Here is a 16,701-nt window from a genome sequence, read left to right as displayed (position 1 = left end):
TTTCAAGAAATATGACTCTAATTTAATTGTATTATGTAAAATGAACGTGAAGAGGTAGATCAATGTAAGTGATAGTTATAATTTTTTTGACTTTATCTTTGAGAAATATGACTCTAATTTTATCATATTATATGAAATGAGTAAGTAGAATAGGATTAAATTAATATGATATGCTTTAAATTTGTGTATAATGTCAAATTTGTATATAAGAGTAATATATACCAAAATTGTATGTAATTAAGTAATTCCTTAAAGTTATTCACTATTTCGATATACTTTTATGAATATTGAATATGAAAATTGATATTAAATATCATAAAGTTGAACTCATACCAAGTAATTTAATATTTACCAATGTATATACATCCTTACATTTTTCGTCCAAAAAAATATCTATCATGTGCTAAGTAAAAGTCATTTTTGCAGTTTTGATTGAAAATAAAAATACATATTTAATATTTATTGGTGAAGATTGAAGACTTTACTTTAATATTTGAAAATATAAAAATATATTCAATTTATGCCCAAGAATAGCAACTTTGTGGTTCCATGGTCTAGTGGTTAGGACATTGGACTCTGAATCCAGTAACCCGAGTTCAAGTCTCGGTGGAACCTTTCATTTTATGTGTTTTTTTTATGTTTTGCAAATAATACTGTCCATATTTCTACTTGTTTGGAATAATTTTAGGGAAATTTTTCAAAACAACAATATTTTGACATTTTATAGGATTCCATAGCAAACTTTCAATATTTATTAAAAATGACAATATTTTAATTTGTTATGAGTTGATTTATGTATTTTTTTTCTTTATTTAATTTAACATAATATAATTAAGAAATGATAAACTAGAGAAAATCAAGGGACGATATTTCAAATTATATTAAGTTGCTAAAAATCTTTCTTACTTTCTTTACAAAAGATTTTACAAGACCTAAAATAGGTGGTCTCTTCCTTCTTCATAAAGGCCATTTTTTGTCATTGTCTTTCAAAATTAGTTATTGTTATGAAAACCTTAGAGTTTTATCTATTAAAAAAAATATTTTTTTGAAATTTACAAATTTGAACACCTTTTCTCACAGTGTATTTATTTTATTTACCATATTTTTGTATCCTTTCTTAAACTGTATCATTCCAATATGTATGTCATTTGTATTTGTATTCATTCTAGTTTTCATGTTGTATTTTAATATGTTATTTGATATACTTTTCTCACAATGTATTTATTTTATTTATCAGAATTTTGTGTCGTTTCTTAAATAGTATTCATTCCAATATGTATGTCATCTGTATTAGTTATATTCATCTAGCTTTCATGTTGTATTTTGTATGATTAAATTTGCATTTCTTTATTAGTTCGTATTCATTCCAATAGGCATGTCAAATGATTTTGTAGTTATTTAAGAAACATATTTGTATTCATTTTATTTTTTTATTGTATATTTTATTTTTCTCTTTAAAATTATGTTTCCTTTCCTAAGTTGTATTCATTCTAATAGATATATTATTTGTATTTGTATTCATTCTAGTTTTTATATTGTATTTTGTATTATGATATAAATGTATTCAACATCATATTAAAAAAATGTATTCAAAATATTAAAATGTAATCAACATTAAACAAAATAATCATATATATGAAATTCTAAAATCTACAAATCTGAAAAAATTAAAAGAAATCACAAAAAAAAATTGAAAATTATAAATATATGATGAATATATTAAAAAATTCAAATGAAAATTAAAAAATTTGACTAAAAATCCATAATGTGTATAATCGGTGCTTTAAACATCAAATCAAAAACTAATTTCGAATGATGAAAATTACCTTGCCAATCGAGAAACTGCTTGAAGTAATAAATAATTTTAGTTTAACAATAAAGAATTTCTTGGTGAGCAACAATTTAGCACCTTGAAGGATTCTAAACTTGAAAGCTGAGACATGGTGAGGAAACATGAAATGTGAGGAAGAAAGTTGACTAATAATAAAAAAAGTAAATTGTATTTTTTTTTCCAATTTATAACGGTTATTAGTGTGTATTTTTGTCCAATAATGACTCTTTTCATAAATAAAATTAATTTTAAATACTAAAATATACTAAAATATTATTTTATAAAAATATTGTCATTCTGCCAATTTAAATAAATATTTTAAATTGTTGTTATTTTGAATAATTATGTTAATAATTGTGACTTAATTGCTAATTTATTCATAATTTTACCATATTATCCCAAAAATTGTTCATTATCTCTTGATTTTTCAGACTCGGCAAGTAAAATTGGTCAACTGTTTTTAATATACTTGACAAGTAATAAGATTGTCCATATTTCTACTTGCTCAGAATAATTTTACTATATCACTCCAAAATTGTTCATTATCTCTTGATTTTTCAAATTTGACAAGTAAACTCGACCAACTATTTTTAGGGTCTGTTTGGAAGGACACCCTGGTTGGATTTGGTGTAAGTGGTGTGATTACAATGTCTTGTCCTGTTTGGAAGGACATGTAATTACTTAGTTATCAGGCGATTGGTGTAATCGGTAGGGTGTAGTTACACTCTACTATTCACAGGCAAAGACTGTGAATTGCTGTTCTTTTTTTATTTCTATTTTTATTTTTTTGTTTTAATTTTTTTACTTCTATTATTTTATGTTTTTTTAAATTATTCTAAAAATTTGTAAAAGATTATTTTTTATTATTATATTTCATTTTCTTGTTATTCTTTCAACCTTACTTTATGTGACTCTACGTAATTTTTTCGTATTATCTTATTATTTATGTCATGCTTATTATCTCATTAGCATAATTTTATTAGTACTCTAATTTTTAAATTAAAATAAAATTTATCGTTAAGATTATAGACATACGTTCTCTTTATTAAGAAAAAATAAAAATAAATCATATTTATTGCTATGTTGAAATTTGTTATAAGAGAATAATGTTAAATTTTTTGTTTTGAATTTATAACTTATGTTTATTTTCATTTCATTTATTTTAGTAATATTGAATTTACATTGCACGTCATTTTTTAATTAGTCTTGATAGATTATATTTTTGTCAAATATTTAATAATTTATGATATTTTATTTATATATTATTCTTTTTATCAAACATGCATTTCACGATATTCGTAGAAACTTCATACTTTTAGTTGTTACGATCAATTCAATTGAGATATTTTAATTTGAAAAATTATAAATTAATTTATTTTTTCACAATATTAATTACAGAAAACAAGTTTATTAATTAATATATTTTTAAAAGAATATATATCTTAAATATTTAATTTAATGTCATTTATAAAGTTTCTTATTTGTCTAGTATAAATTTTAAATAAATATTTTTTATTTTTAAAATTTATGATTGCAATTGTGCATCCAGAGAGAACATGTATAATTACAATGTGACACCAAACAGGATGTGTGTCACGTCACTGTGGCAACCAAATATGTCAGTGTGATTATTAAACCATGTAATTAGTAAGTTAATAATTACTATCCACACCAATTTCATTTATCAAGTGACTTTTCAAACAGATTGTTAATTTACATGATAAGTAAAAATATATGGAGAAAGCTATCGAAATTGTGACAAGTGAAAATGTACAGAGGAAGTTATCAAGTTGCTCGTACTTGAAAATACAAATGCGCAGACATTACTTGAAAATTCATGAGTTTTGTATTTATGGTAGTTAGCACTTGGCAGTGACCCTTTATTTTTTTTAAAAATAAAATAATAAAATAAAATAAAAATGAACTTTTTGTTCTAATTATATTTATCCAATCTTTCAAAAGCAAACATCTTATGAATTCATAAATACTAAGTTTTTCTTACTACACCTTTTGACATGGATTATAGACGAGAAAATGATCAAAATGGTCCTTAAAATATTGGAGTTGCTTTATTTTGATCCTTAATATATTCTAGGGAGAAAAAGGTTAAATATCCCCTCAAGCTTTAGCCATATTTTTAACTACATCCTTAACCTTTGCGCGGGGGGGAGTCATATTATCCCCGTATCTTTTTTTTTGATATTAGTTCACCCTCAGACGCTGACATGGTTATATAAACCAGATTTATAAAAAATGTTTGTATACACTCGTTGTACACGTATATATTAGTGGATTCCACAATTTTACACTGACTTAAAAATTGACACATGTGACATAACTGTACCTTTACCTTTTGGCAAAAGGATCAAAACAAAAAGTTAACTTTAACCCTTTCTTCCTTCTTCTTCCCTCCAAATCAAAACTTAAACCCTTTCTTCTTTCTCCTTTCTTCTTCCATCCGTCATTGCTGTTGCTCGGAAAGCTTTCTTACGATTTCTTCTGATGAATACGAATACAAATACAGTGGAAAAGTTTGAAATTTATGGGAGTGAACAGTTGGGTTTTGATGAGCGGTTGTTGAAAGGGTAATGGTTTCCAACTTTCAAAACGGAAAATTGAAGGGAGAAAAAATGGAAGTGATGGAGTATATGTGATGTTCTTATATATATATATATATATATATATATATATATATATATTGACATTACTAACCCTAATAACAAAAAACGAAAAAAAATCAAGCTGTCGAATTGGGGGGAAAATCAAGCTAAAATTCGAGAAAATTGCAAACCATAAATTCAATCACAGTTGAAGAAGTTACGACAACGTTTGTTAATAAGAGAAAATGGTGGATGAAGAATAAACAAGAGAGCTTTTGTTCAAGATGGAGATAAATGAATTGGAAAAAGGGTAAAATAATAAATGTATGATTAAATAAAGAGTAAAGTTACTGTTGGGCGGCTTATTTGGACTCCACATGGACATTTTATCACGTTTTTACACGCCTCACGGAGGTGAGTTCACGCATGTGACCATGTCGGAGTCTGAGGGTGAACTAATATATATAAAAAAAGATACAAGGGAGTAATAGAACACCCACAAAGGTTAAGTGTGTAGTTAAAAATATAGCTAAAGCTTGAGGGGGTATTTGACCCTTTTCTCATATTCTAGGTGATTGAAATGGTCCTTCATGTATGACAAAATGTGTTCAATTTAGTCTCTTATCCTAAACTTAACAATTTATCCCCAAAAATGTTAAATATAACTATGGGGCCTACATAATAACTTATAAAATCCATCATTTTTACCATCTTTATTAGCTCAAAGAAAGAGTTTCATGAATTCTAAAATATCATTTTTTTAAACATCTAACCACACAATCATAAAATAATTATTGTAACTATGTTGAAATGTGATAAGTTAATAAAGTACCCAAAAGAACACCATCAATTGAGACACAAAATTGAAAAGACTTGCAGCTCCTATGTAGAATTTCCAATCGAAAACATGACCTGCATACGACATAAGGGACCTCGAGGCGCCTTGTCCCAAGCCTCCCCATCCCCGAGACCTCAAGGTGTTGTGCCTTGTGCCCCCCCCCCTCCCCCATCCTTAAAAAAGTATATATTTCATTTACCAAAATATTCAATTACTTACCTTGTTTATAGTCGAATATAGATGCCTATTGAAAATAATAAAATACAAATATATAAAAAATGGGATAATTGTATAGAATGACAAAATAATAATATAAAATAATATATTAATTACTTGAGTGGATTTCTTTTAAAATATAATTACTTATTTTAAATATACACTTCAATTATTACCATTTATAGCAATATATGACAATATTGTGTATTTTATTAAATTGTCTCTCTCGCTCTTTTTCTTTTCTGTCGCTCTTTTTTTTTCTCCTTTTCGCTCTTTTTTTTCTGTCTCTCTCGCACTCTTTCTTCCTCTCTTCTCTTTACCCACTTCTTTTATGAGCTCTTTTTCAATCTCCCAAAAAAAAGAGAAGCAACTAAATTGAATGCAAAATATGGCAAAACAAAAGAGCATCTTATTATTTGTAAATTGAATAAAATTTGTATCAATAATTAATTAAACAAATAATTTAATAGTAACAAATTAACCAATAAACTGTAAAATAAATTAAACTTGTATAAAAAGTGTATAAACAAATATTAAAGTTGAATTAGAAGAGAAAAGTAATCATAAATAAAAAGCGTAACTAATGAAAGACCAAATATTGATCTATAGAGTGAATTAAACTTGTATCAATAATGAACTAAGCAAGTAATTGAATAGTAACAAATCAACCAATAAACTGCAGAATGAATGAAATTTGCATTAAAAGTGTATTACACAAATACTAAAATTGAATTAGAAGAGGGAATTAAGCATGAATGAAAAATATAATTAAAGAAAGACAAGACAATGATCTATAGAGTGAATTAAACTTATATTAATAATAAATTAAATAAGTAATCTAACAGTGACAAATAACAAACTACAAAATGAATGAAATTTGCACTAAAAATGTATTACACAATATTAAAATTGAATTAGAAGATAAAATTAAGAACAAATGAAAACGTAATTGATGAAACACATGAAAATAATCTATAAACTGAATTAAACTTTTATTACTCTTGAATATAATTCACTGTTTATGATTTTAATTCAATTTTAATTCATATATACTACAACTTTAATACAATTGTGATATAGTTCCATAAAATTAACCTTTTTTGACCTTCAATCTAATATTTCTCCTAAAATCACTTATAAACTTAATCAAACCCACTTAAAATTGATTTTTAATCTCCAAACAACATTTTCAATTTGGTGAGAACAATCTATCAAAACTAAACACAAATTCGTAAATTCAAATAATAAATTTAAAATTAGAAGTTTTATAATAACCATCATTGATGAGTTCTTGCTGCTTTGAAATTTCTGCTTGAAAATATAATTTCGTGCAAATTTTTTAATCATTCAATTACTATTTTAATTGTATTTTTGGATAAAAATGAAGAAATATGTACAAAAACTGATATTTGGATAAACTTTTAAAGAAGAAGAAGCAAAAAGGAGAAAGATAAAGAGACAGAGAAAGAGACGAAAAAGAAAAAGAATAAACAGAAGAAGAGAAGTAAGCGAAAAAAATGCAGAGAAAGAGGCAAGCGCCTGTACAATTTGTTTCATTCCAAAAAATTGTTATATTTAGTTAGAAAAATTATATTGACATAAATAGTAAATATTTTTTTGATGTACCATATTTATGTGATTTTCCCTAAAATAAATATATTAGCTACCATTTGATTTATTTGTGTTGCATAGCAAACTGTTTGTCAGTTCCTCTCTCCCTCATATTCTCGCTCGCCACGCTTCCTCTCTCGCTCGCTTCCTTCGCTCGCCTCTCTCGCTTTATACAATAGAATTGTATAGATTGTGTTTCTAATCGTGTAAAGCGACAGAAAAATGTATATACACATGCAAATACATATATCTCCATCTTATACACTTATAATTATACAATAAAAGTATTTCCCTGCACAAGTCTCTTTTGTCTTTCTCTCTTTCTCGTTTTATACAAATTCAAATTGTATGTAATTTCTCTCTTTCTCGTTTTATACAATTCGATTCAATTGTATATTCCCTGCCCAAGTCTCTTTTGCCTTTCTCCCTTTCTCATTTTATACAAATTCAAATTGTATATAATCGTCCTATACATTCATAATTATACAATTCGTTTCAGTTTATTTTTAAAACATTTGCCGGTTTGGGCCTCTGTTCAGTTGTATAAAACAGTGTATATAGGTAGTATATCAGCTCCTTCCATCTGTATGTTAGCTTCCAAGTCTTGACAAGGTGGACTCGAACAAAGAATGTTGGCTTTCAACCCAACTAATGCAAAATGGAAACAAAGGAAAGGGATTAGCATCTATTTTCTTCTATATTCAATAGATTTATAAGTGAAATTATTATAAGAAATGTAGTATACTTTCATAACTATACCAAACATAAATTTTCGTTCAACTTCCAAATATAATGAGATGAGCTTGAAGTCAAAATATGCTAATATCAACTAATACATATTGTCCTAACAATGTTGTTATATGCAAAAGGCAGCATTCAAGTATATATAAATCTGTTGAAGGGGGAAAAAAGCAGACAAGCTTAGAAAATCAGCAATGTGCAAGCGTTGTGCCAAAAAGAGAGACCACAAACAAAGTTGTTAGATGATGAAGGCTATCTTTTGGAATATCAGATCTATTAAGAAACAGCAAGTTAACAAGTTTTTAACAGATAGCAAATGTGAAATAGATGCTCTTATGGAGCCATTTCAACATACGAAACACCTGCGGAAATATAAAAGAAAACTAAACATGCATACAACTGGCAAAATATCAATGGAAAGATATGTTTTTTTGTTAAGGAAGGGGTAGATGTGCAAGTAATGAATGAAACACACCAATATGCTCTATGTAGACGGATGGCAGTCTCTACTAGTCTATTTGTTGAGGCTACGACTTTGAAGGAAGGGTTTGAGCTTTGTGTTGAAAGACTATATCTACCAATAATATTCGAAACATATTCTTTGGCCCTAATAAAAATAAATATTAAGGGGAGATTGGGATTGCCCCTGGAGTATTATGATAATTATAAGGAGGATAAAAGAGCTGATTGAAGGAGGTCTCATACAGTTTCAGCACACACACAGTAAGGGCAAGAACACTTTAGAAGCTCTATTAACAAGGAAAGAAACAAAAATAGACGTACCATGTAATCCATCTAACATCAGATGCTGCTTACTTTTTGAGGCAATGCACTAAGACCAAAGTCAGAAACTTGTAAAATGATCCAAATACGTAAGTGCTTGGCTTAGCCAAGCTCAACGCGAGGGACTGCACCCACGTTGTGACGCGAGGCTGGGTCTGGTATTGGGATTTGTTGAGCAAGCCCCTGTACCCCCAAGCTACATGTTCTGTCCTCCCCTTTCACAACTTGGCCAATACGTCTTAAATTCTAGATATTTCCTTAATATATAATGTAAAACATGAACCTTGTATTACTAAGATAGACACAAAATGATCTTGTAGATATAGCAAAATATATTCTGGACGAAATGTTGACTCTAGAAGGTTGGTGAATGGTTGAAACATAAAGATTTTAGTGTCAAATCAACATGAATATAAAGACAAATTGAATATGGGAATGATATGTATAGATTCTATATTTTTGATAACTTGCCATTCAAATATCTTTCTGTAAGTGAAAGCATGAAAATTTAAGATTCAAATCATAATTGTTCATAATATTTCACTAAACTAAAATTCTTCTGGGACTTTGATCAAACATCTCCAGGGCAACAAAATCTAGCCCCCACATTCAACAGAATATTACTATCAATTTTCAAAAATTCTGCCTCTATGAGGCTGCTAGGTGATTGAAAGTTCCCATATTTGATTTTTTTTTTCAGATTCGCAAAACTCAAGAAGTTTGGAAATCCATATTGAAAGAGGCGAAAATCATATGAGTAATTATCAGGATAGAACGATCATCAATTAATACAGAAAAATAAAAAGTAGATAATGGATTCAATCAATCAATCAACTCAACTCAATCCCCAACCCTAATTCAAACGAAAATGGAAAAAAGTACCTGCAGTAGCATATGAAAACGGATTCAAGAAGCATAGCAATGTCTCTCTACATTTGCCATCATCATCTTCGCCTCATTGTTTTATGGAAGAAGAAGTAAAATTGAGAACAGACTTGTATTTGTATTCAAATGAATACAAAATGTCAAAAGAGCCGTTAATGGCATTGCAAGTTGTGTTAGGATAAAATAATTAAGTCAAAAATGTTATTTATTCTGCGTTATTTTGTTATGTTAAATAAAATCATTATCGTTAAAAAAACACAAATATGAAATTACCTCTTATATTTGTTTGATTGTTTTTGCGTGGAACACATTTTTGATCCTTCCTTCATGCAAAATTCTTTTTATTTGCACTCAAGGTAGAATATTAGATTGAGTCGTGTTATCCTCAGTTTCCTCTCACGTCAAACAAGTTCCTAAGACAAAGGAGGAAAATAAACTCCGTCCATTTTCTCCCTCTCTTTTTTTTTTAAAAGCCCTGCACCCTAAAATTGGAGATGTAAAAAAGAAGAAAATGGGAGCATAAAAGATTCAAAATACTAGTTTAATTTTTGTAGAAAACTATATGTATTGTCACAAAGGAGCAAATAGTTTGAAAATACATGTAGAAAATGGCAAATTCGTATTCATGTACATCAAACCAATAAATGCATGACATGTATTTATATATAAGATCTTTCGCTTATACTTAATCGTGATAAATTGATATGATTTGATATAAATATCATGTGCAAGTAAATTTTTAGCGATTAAAACTTAAATTACCTATGGCACAACCCAAAATTATACCACTAGCATATTTGAGATCCCAACAACTCAATATTTACATCATCCCTGTACTTAATTTTTCTAGCATTTGTTATGCCTATGTTGAAAGTTTTTGGGTCAAGAGTAATCTTTGTTGTTGGCTATAAATAGTTAGTGATGTTAAAATATATTCTATTAAGTTTAAGTTTATTTGAGAATTTTCAGTATTATGTCTTACTAATTAGAAATATCCTTGAGGATTGATTATTATTTTTGTTTAGTAACCCCTTACCTGTAGCTTTTCCTCTCTCTCTTTTTTTTTAAAAAAAAAATATAAACAAATTTATTTACATACTAAGCTTACCCTTTTCTTTTTAAGTTTATATACATATATGGCATTTTTAAAATCTGGACAACTTATGGCATATGCTTTTTATTCAAGTCTTTAAGAAGTAGTATTTTGTAACTTGAATAAAGGGAATTAGCCTATAATTTTGTGCTTTATAAGTTGTTGTAGTGGCTTTGAGCTTTATTCAATATTTGTGTATTTTTATATTTTGGATAGTACATTCCTTGCTCTATTCTACTCGATTATATATCTAATTTATTCAATATCGAGTATGGTTGGATTGTCTTACTAATTTCTTTATTACTTTCTTTGCATGAACAATTATGGAGCAAAATTGGAGTTTCTTTGAGATATTTTCACCACGACATATCCTCTTGCCATCGCTAAACTTGGAATATGCATTTTCCCTTTATTTTAAAATTTTACTCAACTTAGCACTTGTGATAATAACCCCAAACTTTTTTTTTTTTTTTTGACATGAGCCAAGTTAACCCTTGTGTAATATAAGAAGGTTATATGCTACCTCCAAATTTGCTAGCAAATTTTATTTGAACACTCAACTACAACTCATTCCAATTTTGCATCTAAACATATAATTTAAGCATATTTATTACATACTTAAATTTCAAATTTTTTAAAATTCTTTTTAGCGCGATCTCAAATGACCGTTACTAAGAAGGTTATATGCTACCTCCAAATTTGCTAGCAAATTTTATTTGGACACTCAACTACAACTCATTCCAATTTTGCATCTAAACATATAATTTAAGCATTTTTATTACATACTTCAATTTCAAAATTTTAAAATTTCTTTTAAGCGCGATCTCAAATGACCGTTACTTAAAATTAAAATTTCAAGTAAAGATGCAAATTCTCCGTTGCTAGTATTATCAATATGCATAGTACATATAATTCCTCAGATACATCTAGGATTTCGAAAGGATGGGTGCACTATTACAAAAAAATGCATTTAAGACATAAATTTGATTGATTTGACCTTTAAGTTCTTATTACTGAACCATTAAATTTTAAAAATTAAAGCTCCAACATATATAAAACACCTAGTTTAAAATTTTAATATACACATTTGATTTAATTATATAAGAAATTTATAGTGCTATTTTTTTTAAAAAAAAATTCCAATGTAACATACTTGAAAATTTTGAAACAAAAAAACAAAACAAAAGATTATTGAAACACCAAAAATGTTACCAATCACATGGAGGAGTGTTACTAAGAAAAATAAGATAGATATAAGATTGAAATTTCTATCTTTGCTTAGACAGGTGTACCCAATTATCATTGTATTATTATATGCTACATATAATGTGAGTTCACACCTCTATTTAAAAATCTTATAGAAATATATGATCCAGAGAGGAGAGCATAGATTCACGTGAACCCGTAGAACCCCCTCTCATAACGTAGTGGTAATAAAAAGAGAACCATCATTTACTCTATGTCCAATTTGGTCTTTTCTAATCTTAGCTTCAACTACATAGTTTTTTCAGAAACACAATAAATATAAAGAAGAGGAAAAGGATGGAGGGTGTCAATCATTTTCATCTTCTTCATTTGCTATTGGAATTGTGACGACATAAGAATGAAAATTCAGATATATGAATCCTCACTTTTCTACATTCATATTCATCTCAAACCCACAATCATAAGCATAGCCAGTTTGTCAACTGATACTAGATATCAATAGCTAATAAGAGGGGGGATGCAAGTTGCAATACAGATCAACCTTAACGTTAAGCGAAAGTTCAGTAACTAGTGCGATGCTGTAAATTGATAGAACATTTTCTGTATACCTGTTCTGAATGAACGAACAACCACTCATCTATGAAAATTCACCTAAACCTGAATCAGACTGGCATAAGCCTGCACCTAATGCTGAAATTGACCCAAACTGCACATATTATCCAAGAGGTCATTATCCAGAATATAAAGTAAAAGCTGAAGCTTCAAATCAACTGATAAATGGTCTCAAAGTTCCCAGACAATCATGATATCGGAGTTGACCGCTCCCCTCCTGCTGGAAACTGAGGCTGCATACACGGAGACAATAGGTCATACATTGAGAGCAAAACTTCATAAGGTACAACTGGTAAATAATACATCCTGTCAAAACAGAAGTGTAAACTGATATCCTCTTTTTCATTTTATAAGTCGGATAACTTTATTATAAAGAATAGCAGTGAAGGAGAAATATGTAGGTAAGACTATTGACTACCTTCCTTACATCTCTGTAATGGATTCTATAGAGTTAAAATCATCTAGCATTTTATGCCAAAAAGCTTACAACAATATGGAATCTACGAGGTCCATCAGAGTCAATATCATATTATACATTTGTCGTGCATGAGGGGTGTAAGATAGACTAAGTGCTTTTTCTCCACTCGTGAAGGTTCAGATCTAGCTATCAAGGATAAGGAAGCAAAGGTAGAGTCCTTTAATAATATGTCTGTCATTTTGTGCGACTATCTCCACTATAGAAAAAAAAAAAAAGGAAAGACTAACATTTTCAGTACATTTATACAAATAAGCCTTTATCAGTATTATAATAGCACAAGTAGTCAACATTTTCAAACAGGGTTTTTGCCATACACGCAAACATAATTAATAAAGCCAAACAAAATAGTTGGCATAGAGCGCTTAAGCCCTGAAGCGAGACCCAATACGTGTTATGAGTTTGACCTTCAGTTTCATCATCAAGATTCTAAGGCATACTTTTCCTTGTCAATGAACCTCTTATGAAAAGGTGACACTAAACAACTGATATTCACTTTATCGTATTTTTTTTTCAATTTCTTTGTTTTTTTTATGTCATTCGTACTTGTAATTATTAGTCTTGAACTGAGCATATAATATATAATTGTATTTTTTTTCTCTCTTTGCAGCATTTTGCATTAAAATCCATGCTTTATTTGCACTTTGCGCTTAAACCCCAATGGACCCTAGAACTTTTTTGCGCTTTTTGCTTTTGATAACATTGAGCATAAATAGGAGTCTATCTTCAGTAGGCATCGTAATAGATCTCCACTAAAAGAAGACAAAGAACACCCTAAATCAAAACACACTACTTTGCATCCACATTTATTTAAGCCTTCTAAAACAACAAATAGTTGACAGACTCTTCTATTCTACTTTCGTAGGAATATGAAGCTAAGGGGGCGACCCACTCAGTTAGTTCCCTTTCATTTAAGGAGGAGAGGCTCATTCCTATCTTCCACACCGAGAGTGTGGTTCCAAGTTTGTTGCATCATATTTGCAATGATCTCAGAACTCTGATTGGAGCTTCTCCTCTTCTACTCTCGAGATATCTTGAAGTCCTAGAAAAGAATCCATGGCTACACTCAATTTGTTTTGAGTTAGCTAGTTGAGGTGAAAGGAATTTAGGAAATAAATAGTGGGGTAAGGCCTTGATAGGAATTCTGAGTAACTTTCTGGGTGAAGCTTACTTCCTGTTAGCCTCTTAAGGGTAAAAGTGGTGGCCTGGTTGTCCCCACCCTCCCTTATAATGAGTGTATGTGGGAGCAGTTTGTGCTTGCCTTATAGTTCTCAGTCCTCTTAGGCTAAGATGCCTTTTAAAAAGATTTTTTCCCGAATCAAAACAAGACCGACTGTATTTATTTTTCCAATCAAGTGCGGATGGGATTCCTCAATAGATTCTACATATTCGGCATTTGCATTCTATGGTAAAAAGCTAGTTTCACAAACATGTACAGTTTATACTATGTAGTATCGCTATGTTCGTCATTTGAACAACTCCAATTTCTTCTTTACAAACAGTCCAGGTAATACACCAGGGACCTGTTATCCAGATCTTCCTAAATTGCATAGACAAAAATACCAAGTATTTTCACAGGATGCTACAGCACACAAAAGATTCAACACCATTGACAAGCTGATGGTGAAGGGGTTACATTAACAGATTCAGAAGAAATTAAAGGAACCATAATCAATTACTATCAAAATCTTTACATAAAAACGGAACAATGGAGGCCAGAATTTAATGTACGGGGAGCGGAAAACATTACACAAGAGGAAAATGTATGGCTGCAGAGGCAATTTGAGGAAGATGAAGTTTTTAATTGCATAAAATCATGTTCTAGTGATAAGACCCCCAGACCAGATGGCTCTCCGATGAGTTTTTTCCAAAACTTCTGGGAGATACTGAAGACAGACTTCATGAATGCAGTGAGACAGTTCCATGAAAATAGAAAAGAGTCTCAACGCCACCTATGTGGCTCTAATCCCAAAGAAGACAGGAGCTATGGAACTTAGGGATTTCAGACCCATCAGTCTCATTAGTGGTGTGTACAAGGTCTTTGGTAAGCTGTTGGCGGAGAGATTAAAGAAAGTGATAAGCAAATTAGTGAACAATCACCAAATGGCCGTTATTCAAGGAAGACAAATTATGGATGCCGCGTTGATAGCAAGTGAGTGGGTAGACTCAAGGATTAAAGGAGAGATCCCAGGAATCATGTGCAAGCTTGATATAGAAAAGGCATATGATCATGTCAATTCGGAGTTTCTACTCAATATTCTAAGGCAGATGAGGTTTGGAGACAAATGGCTTAAATGGATACGTTTTTGCATCAAAACTGTCAGGTTCTCCATACTTGTTAATGGAGAACCTGCTGGTTGGAGATCCACTCTTCCCTTTCCTATTTATTTTAGCTAAGGAGGGTCTCAACAGTATGATTAGAGTGGTCAATCAGAACGACTGGATAAAGGGTTTCAACATTGGTAATCAGTCAGGGGTCAATCTGCAAATAAGTCACCTTTTATATGCAGATGACACACTAATATTTTGTGATGCAAAGACAGAACAAGTTAGTAACATTAGAGTTGTTTTGGTAATTTTTGAGGCCATCTCTGGACTGGCTGTGAACTGGGGGGAAAAGCAGCATCTTCCAAGTCAAGTGGCAAATATTCAGATGTTGGCAAGCATCTTGCAATGCAAGATAGAGCACTTACCAACTACTTACCTGGGAATGCAGAATGCCTGTGGGGAATAATCACAAGGAGCTGGAGATTTGGGATGGATCATTGAGAAGACAGAGAAGAGGTTGGCTAATAGGAAGGCAAACTATCTATCTCTGGGAGGAAGAGTCACTCTGATCAATTCGGTCCTGGATGTTTTGCCTACAGATGTTATGTCACTTTTCCCTTTACCAGCAAAGGTAGAAGAGAGGTTGGATAAATTAAGGCGTGATTTTCTATGGTTGGGGAACAAAGAAGGGAAAAAATACACTGAATTAAATGGCAGACAACCTTAGTAAGCAAGAAGACAAGGGGGTCTTCGCATATAAAATCTGAGGGTCCAGAACAAAAGTCTACTTTCTAAATGGCTTTGGAGATTCGTGTTGAAGATCAGGCATTATGGAGGAGCAATTCTCAACAAGTATGGGCTGACTGGGGAGTGGGTTTCTAATGTAGTAGATAGCACGTACGGGGTATCAGTTTGGAGATCAATCAGAAATTTATGGGATAGTCTAAAGGTGAATTTGGTGGTCAAGGTGGGAGAGGATAACAAAATATTTTTTTGGAAGGACAAGTGGATTGGACAAGAGTGTCTAATAAACTCAGTCTTCCTCGATCTCGTTTCTTTTTGTACAATTGCTGAAATTTGGTCCCCTCAAGGATGGGACCTCACCTTCAGGAGAAATCTAAATGATTGGGAAGTGGATAGAATTGCTGAACTGCTACTCAAAATGGGTGATTCTCGGGCCTTACTACAGAAGCAGATGGTATAAGATGGAAACATGACTCTGATGGCAAGTTCTCTGTGTGTACACTGTATAAGAGAGAGGTCATGACTCACTCTGGAGGAGTTCATGGTCCATGGAAACAAATACGGAAGGGCAACAACCCAACCAAGGTGAAATGCTTCACCTGGTTGGTCACCAGAAGGGCATGTCTCACTCCGGAAAACTCAAGAAAAGAGGCTTCGAGATTGTTTCCAGATGTTTCTTTTGTCATGAGAAGGAAGAAACTAACAGCCACTTATTCTTACACTGTAGGGTTACCGTCCAGGTGTGGCGCATGGTCTACAGCATGTCTCAAGAGCCCTAGGTGATGGCCAGAACATACT

At 30.7% G+C, this 16,701-nt stretch overlaps 1 protein-coding gene and 1 non-coding gene across 3 annotated transcripts in view; one reads left to right on the top strand and one right to left on the bottom strand.

The window, feature by feature from the left end:
- The first annotated feature begins 543 nt into the window (after positions 1-543).
- On the top strand, positions 544-615 carry TRNAQ-CUG. Its single transcript has one exon. It is a non-coding gene; the product is annotated as a tRNA-Gln (tRNA).
- An 11,570-nt stretch (positions 616-12,185) lies between these two features.
- LOC107012200 (protein DEFECTIVE IN MERISTEM SILENCING 3-like) overlaps positions 12,186-16,701 on the bottom strand; it is a 15,651-nt gene continuing 11,135 nt past the window's right edge. The window contains exon 8 of one of the 2 annotated variants that reach the window (XM_015211973.2): positions 12,186-12,649. In XM_015211973.2, the coding sequence (XP_015067459.1) occupies positions 12,605-12,649 (45 nt within the window). In that variant the 3' untranslated portion in view covers positions 12,186-12,604. The remainder of the gene's footprint in view (positions 12,650-16,701) is intronic. The other variant, XM_015211974.2, reaches the window with a different exon arrangement.

The sequence above is a fragment of the Solanum pennellii genome, chromosome 3 (assembly GCF_001406875.1).
Source record: "Solanum pennellii chromosome 3, SPENNV200".
Taxonomy (NCBI): Eukaryota; Viridiplantae; Streptophyta; class Magnoliopsida; order Solanales; family Solanaceae; genus Solanum; species Solanum pennellii.
This window is presented reverse-complemented; position numbering and strand designations above follow the sequence as displayed.